General features: G+C 48.0%; 1 protein-coding gene across 3 annotated transcripts in view; it reads left to right on the forward strand.

Moving 5' to 3' along the window:
- Chrnd (cholinergic receptor nicotinic delta subunit) overlaps positions 1-2825 on the forward strand; it is a 9719-nt gene extending 6894 nt beyond the window's left edge. For 2 of the 3 annotated variants that reach the window (XM_021198101.1, XM_021198103.1), the window contains 3 exons: positions 363-567; positions 655-773; positions 1647-1839. In XM_021198101.1, coding sequence (XP_021053760.1) covers positions 363-567; positions 655-773; positions 1647-1829 — 507 coding nt within the window. In that variant the 3' untranslated portion in view covers positions 1830-1839. Of the gene's footprint in view, positions 1-362; positions 568-654; positions 774-1646 lie in introns of all 3 variants that reach the window. The other variant, XM_021198100.1, reaches the window with a different exon arrangement.
- The last annotated feature ends 3700 nt before the right edge of the window (positions 2826-6525 follow it).

Below are 6525 nucleotides of genomic sequence, written 5' to 3' on the forward strand. Positions count from 1 at the left end.
AACTCAGAAATCCACCTGCCTCTGCCTCCCAAGTGCTGGGATTAAAGGCATGCGCCACCAAGCCCGGCATGTTCAAACTCTTAATTCTCCTGCCCCAGCCTTCTGAATGCAGGGATCAAAGGCATGTACCCCCATTCTCCACTTCTTTTGTTCTTAAGATTTATTTTCAGTGACTGAGTTCTGCTGTTGCTGTAAGCAATGAGAGATCATTGAAAGCATCCTACACCAGTCAGTGGGGAGTCTGGGAAACAGATAGTGGGGTCAGCCTGGGAGCTCTGTGCGGCAACCAGGCTCCTCAGAATGTGTAAAGATGACTCCACACTTGTGAAATGGCCTGTCTTGTGTCCCCCTGACTGCTAAAGTTCTTCCTGGAGACCCTGCCCAAGCTCCTCCACATGTCGCGCCCAGCAGAGGAAGACCCCGGCCCCGGGGCACTCATCCGGAGAAGCAGCTCTCTGGGATACATCTGCAAGGCAGAGGAGTATTTCTCCCTTAAGTCCCGCAGTGACCTCATGTTTGAGAAGCAATCAGAGCGGCATGGGCTGGCCCGGCGCCTCACCACAGCCCGTGAGTTCTAGTAGCCTTGGAGCGTGGCCCATGTGTGGGAGGTGGGCAGTGATAGGCATCATGCCTGCCCCTGGCCTGTGTTCACAGGCCGGCCACCAGCAAGCTCTGAGCAGGTCCAACAGGAGCTCTTCAATGAGATGAAGCCAGCTGTGGATGGGGCAAACTTCATCGTCAACCATATGAGGGACCAAAACAGTTACAATGAGGTGAGTGACCTGAGCTACCATGGAATCAGATGTTCAAGTAGACTAGGGATCAAGTGGATTCTGTCTTCCCCTCATAGACACATGTCCTCTTAGATGAAGAGATGCATGGTGGGTAAGGAACCCTTGGCATACATTCTCCCAAGAAGGCAGAATTCCTTCATGAAACCCCACAGCATCACCCTGGACAGACAGCCTAACATGACCAGGACAAATTTTAAATACATGTTCTTTCTGCTTAGATATTCCAGATAGCATCTATTTATTATATTTATTTATTTTTATATATTATATATAAATGGGTATTTATACATATTATATATTTATTATACAATTATTATATACAATAATAATGAATATATAATATGTAAGTATACTATTTTATAAAATAATAATAAATAATATATAACAAATATTTTTAATTTTATGTAGTATATATAAATATATTTTATATTTTGATTATATATTTATTTATAATATTTGCTTTATTGTTATGTTACTTTTGCAGTGCTAGGTATTAGACTCAGGGCTTCTGTATGCTAGGAAAGCATTAACCACTGATCTACACTCCCAGCCCAGCACCAATCCTTTCAAAGACAGCCATACTGTGCTGTCTACTCTTAAGCAACTTTTTAGCGGTTCTCCATTGTATCCTCCTGTTCATATGTGACTCGAAGCAACCCTGAGTGGCTTGGGTCCCTACTAAGGGTAATGGCATTCTGTCCTGACCCACCCTACTGCTATAAGCCTGAGGTGGCCCCCACAGACACATAGAAACCAAGTCTCTGTGCCTCCATTTCCAGGCCCTAGCTTAGGGGTGTAAGCCTGCATTCTGAAGGCCTCCCTCACCCCATGGTGTCTTGACCCTACATATAGGAGAAGGACAACTGGAACCAGGTGGCCCGCACAGTGGACCGTCTCTGCCTGTTTGTGGTGACACCCGTCATGGTGGTGGGCACAGCCTGGATCTTCCTGCAGGGTGTCTACAACCAGCCCCCACCCCAGCCTTTCCCTGGGGACCCCTTCTCCTATAAGGAACAGGACAAGCGCTTCATCTAGAGCAGGCATGAGTAGACAGTCAAGCAGACAGCAGTCTAAGAACAGCACGTAGTTCCTGCCCTTGAGCTTGTGCCTAGCGGGTGCTGTGTGGCTGGGCAGAGGCCATGGTCGGGAGAACTTCCTACAGGAAGCAATTCCTTTCTAAATTAAGGAGGGAGACACTTGAGATGGGCCGAGAGTGGATGTGGTGGAGAGGGGGGCTTCAGGGTTGTGGGGAGAGGGAGGGGCCTTGCTCAGGGGACCAGGGAGGTGACCATCCTGGGAAGAGCACTGTGAGAGGTCCCCCAGCCCGAGCTGCTCCTCTGCCTGGCTGTCTTCCAGAGCAGGTCAGAATTCTGAACTTCCTGTTTCCTTGCCTTCCTTCCCTTACCTAGCTGGGGCCCAGAGAGGGTGATTCCTCTCCATTCCCCCAGGGAAGGAGGTTTTCTAGAATGGTGGACTGTCCAGGTTGTCATCTGTCAGCCTGATTCCTTGGTCATTCTGTCGGAGTCCTTCTGAGAAGCGGGGGACTGGTGTGGGAGGATCACGCTTGGCATCAAGAACCCCATCAGTGTGTATTCTCACATCCTAGAGCATCAGGACCCAGCGGCCCCTCTCACAGACCACCACACTGAGTCTCTTCCTCCTAGCCCCAGGCTCTCCAAACCAGGGTTGCCCAGCAATATTTGAGGTACACTTGTGATAAAGAGTTATCCAGCGTTCATCTGAAGCTCAGATTTAAATGTGCACCCAGTGCTCTTATTGAGTCTGGTCTTCAACCCTATTCTAAAGGAAGGGGCATTCAGAACTATCCCGAGTCCCATCACTCATTGGAGCAAGGAGACTAGGTCTTAGTGTAGCCTGCAAAGCCCACCTCTCAAATTACATCTTGAGACAGTCCCTGCTCTCTGAACCTGGCAGTTCAGAGTAACGAATAGAATGAGGTAGAAGTGATGCTACGCTCCTTCAAAGAACAGCTTCTGAGAGGGCTGCTCCTGCTGAGTGATGGCACACACCTATAACCCCAGCACTTTGGAAGCCGGAGCAAAGAGCCTCTCCCTTACAGTCTCCCACTCTCTCTGGAAGCCAGCCACACTGCTGAGACTCTGTAGAAGGGTCCATCTATCGAGAGCCACATGGGCAGGTAAACTAGAAAGGGGGTTTTTCTACCCTGGTAGGACCTCTAGATGAGAGCTGTTCAGGACCCTCAGAAACTGTCGGGGATAATAAATGTGTTTGGGAGCAGAGAGAGTTTGTGGTAACTTGCTTCATTCATCATATGATCTTGACAGACCCACCGCTCCTATTGTAGTCCTATTATGATGCCAGGAGTGGAGTTCACAGGGCTGTGCATGTGACGAAAGCCTTCAGTTAGCTGCACCCCAGCCCTTAGCTTCAGTCTCTTATGCACACAGTGAGCCTGCTCACAGGTTGTTGCTAACATTGAATTTGTTCACTGGGGTTAAGACCTGTGTTCTAGAAACTTAGGGTATATCTCTAATTTTTCTCAAATGCTATTTTTTTGTAAAGATTTATTTTATGTATGTGAGTACACTGTAGCTGTCTTCAGACATACCAGAAAAGGACGTCAGATCCCACTACAGATGGTTGTGAGCCACCATGTGGTTGCCAGGAATTGAACTCAGGACCTTTGGAAGAGCAGTCACTGCTCTTAACCACTAAGCCATCTCTCCAGCCTTCAAATGCTATTTTAATGATGGTTCTTAAATACTTTAACCTCCCTTGTAGCCCACAACCCACCAGAGGTAGTGGGAAAGAAAGGAGACAGTGGGGGACGGTGGGGGGGGGCAAGTGGACCTGTTTAGAAAAGTTCTTTGGAGCATCTCCCATCTGTGTTATCTGAAAATTGGCAGTTCACTTCACAGGTCAGCAGTGGCAGCTTGATCCACTGATAAATACTTCATGGATACAACAGCAGTCCAGTTCGGTAGAGTCAGGTCAACAATAGCAGTGACCTAGCAGAGACTGCCATGCCTCAGCCCTGGCTCGAGTCAGCAGAAGGGACCAGGAGAAGTTCTCATCTCGGCCTCTCTCAGGGAAGCGAAGCTCAGCAAAGACAGAGACCCACAAGATTCACACACTTAGCTCTATAAGCAAGCCAAGCTCAGCCCCCGTCACTGTCCATCAAGTCCTATTTATACCCTCCAAACATCACATGGCCTCCACTGGTCTTGCCTCAACACATGTGTCTGTCTCAGCTAACATCATTCTGCCAATCAGCCCGTGTCTACAGAAGCAACAAGAAGCTGAGGCACACCACCAGAAGTTTTTTTGGTGCGTTTCTCTGTATGGAGTCCTAACAAATACAGCTCAACTGCACAATGTATGGCAGACCAACACATGCACATCATTAGCAAAGAACCCTTCATCATGTGTCCTTTCATGTGCTTGCTTTAGCAAGCAGAACATCCTCTCTCCTGTCTGCTTCAGCAAAACCTTCCTTCGTAAGTCTGCCTTAGCCTTTCACCTGTTCTGCTTCAGGAAAACACTCCTTCACATGTTTGCCCCAGCAAAACACCATGGAACACAACTGACTTTCCAAAGAACCCTTAAGTTTCCACCTCATTAGGGTACCCCAAGGGTGATTTCTCACCGTGAACCTCATCTATGAGCTTGGTTTACAGGACATGAATCAGAGGAGTTTGCGCCCAGTACTCCTGCATTCCAGCCTAGTACTGTGGCAGAGAGGAGCCAAGAATAGGAAGGAGCCAGTGGCCCAAGTATTCGCTTCCTTATTGTGCAGGAAGGGCTTCACAGCTTAAACTATTTTCTTGGAGAACAGTGGTGATATTTAGTCCAGACAGCAGCAGGTTTTGAATCTTGAGATGTGACTGAGGAAAAGGAAAACCCATTTTAACCCAAAACAAACCCTAGTTACATCCAGAGTGAACTGTCTGCAAATGCAAGGTGAAGTTCCAGAAAAGCAGCTTGATCCAAAACACCCCAGACAAGCAAGGAGTCCAGGACTCCCCAGATTCACCCAGTCACCCTTATACACAAGAGCTTGGAGAGGTCTTCATCTGCCATCGCCCACCGAGGCACTGCTGGAATCTTGCCACATGGTGCTGCTGCTGGCAGCAGGCCCCTCCTTGTCCCAGTTGAGGAGACTGTGGACTCTTCAGAGGTGACAACCCCCAAATGCCACACCCAACCAAGAGTACCTTTTGTGCAGCTCATCAGCACCATGGAGTGCTGTCAGGACTGGTCCTCCATAGTTGACTTGGAGCCTCATCTCCTTTTGGCCCTGGATGTCACATTCACAAGCAGCATCCCAAGAGGGTAACCCATACTCCCTAGTCCAGTAGAGCTGCCCATCTTCTCAGTGGGTGGCACAGTAGTTAGGAGTGGACTGGGCTTCAAGGACAAAATGCGATGAGCTGTAGCCTTAGCTTAAGCAAGCAGCAGGTGTCCTTTCCCCCACATAGTAAGAATTTAGAGATGGTGATGGTGACTCCACATCTTCCTGGCAGTGTTGCTCAAGTTGGCAGCTAGCTGCCACAGTTCCATACTTTACATCTATATTCCAGCAGGACAGTGGCCTACCATTTATTACCCCTTTCATCATGAAGCAAAGCTTTCCCACAATTTCCGTTTGTGGAGCACAAAGCCCTGCCTTTGGTCTCCAACACCACCATGTAAAATCCAGCCTGGTAATTACAGCGGTTGAGAGGGTACAGGCGTGAGCCCTTGAAGCTCAACCTGTTGTTTAGCCACACAGCTGGCTTTTAGCCAGCCTGGGCTACACAAGAGTGTGTCTCCAAAAATTAATTAATTAATTAATTAATTGCAAAAAAAAAAAAAGTAGGCTTTGAAAAGATGGGGTTGAAGGCAAGTGAGATAGCTCAGATTTGCCATGAAATCCCAATAACCCAAATTTGATCCCCCAACCCCACATAAAAGTAGAAGGAGAGAACACATTCTAAAATGTTGCTCTCTGGGCCTGATGTGGTGACACATGCCTTTAATCCCAGCACTTAGGAGGCAGAAGCAAGTGGAGCTCTGAGTTCAAGGCCATCCTGGTCTACAGAGTGAGTTCCAAGACAGCCAGGGCAACCCAGAGAAACCCTACCTTGAAGCACCCCTGCCCAGTGTTGCTCTCTAACATACACACAGACACACACAGACACACACATACACACATACAGACACACACACACCATGGCATATGAAAGTCCCTCATTCACATAATCACACAATAATAATATAAACTTTTTGAGACAGAATTTCTCTATGTAACAGCTTTGGCTGTCCTGGTAGACCATGCTGGCCTCAAACTCACAGAGATTTGCCTGACTCTGCCACCAGAATGCTGGGATTAAAGGTGTGGGCCTCCACTCCCAGCTAATAATATAAATTAAAACGCACACACACAAAAAACTTTCTATGAACCTCTGAAGCACCTTGTCTTAGGGTTTCTGTTGCTATGCTCACACATCGTGACCAAAAGCAGCCTGGTGAGGAAAGGGTTTATCAGCTTACAGTGGTAGTCCATCCATCACAGAGGGAACTCAGGGCAGGAACTCAAGGCAGGAACCTTGGGCAGGAACTGACACAGAGCCCATGGAGGAGTGCATCTTACTGGATCATTTGTTCATGGCTTGCTCAGATTGTTTTCTTTCTTTCTTCCTTCCTTCCTTCCTTCCTTCCTTCCTTCCTTCCTTCCTTCCTTCCTTCCTTTCTTTCTTTCTTTCTTTTT

This window comes from Mus pahari, chromosome 5 (genome assembly GCF_900095145.1).
Source record: "Mus pahari chromosome 5, PAHARI_EIJ_v1.1, whole genome shotgun sequence".
Taxonomy (NCBI): Eukaryota; Metazoa; Chordata; class Mammalia; order Rodentia; family Muridae; genus Mus; species Mus pahari.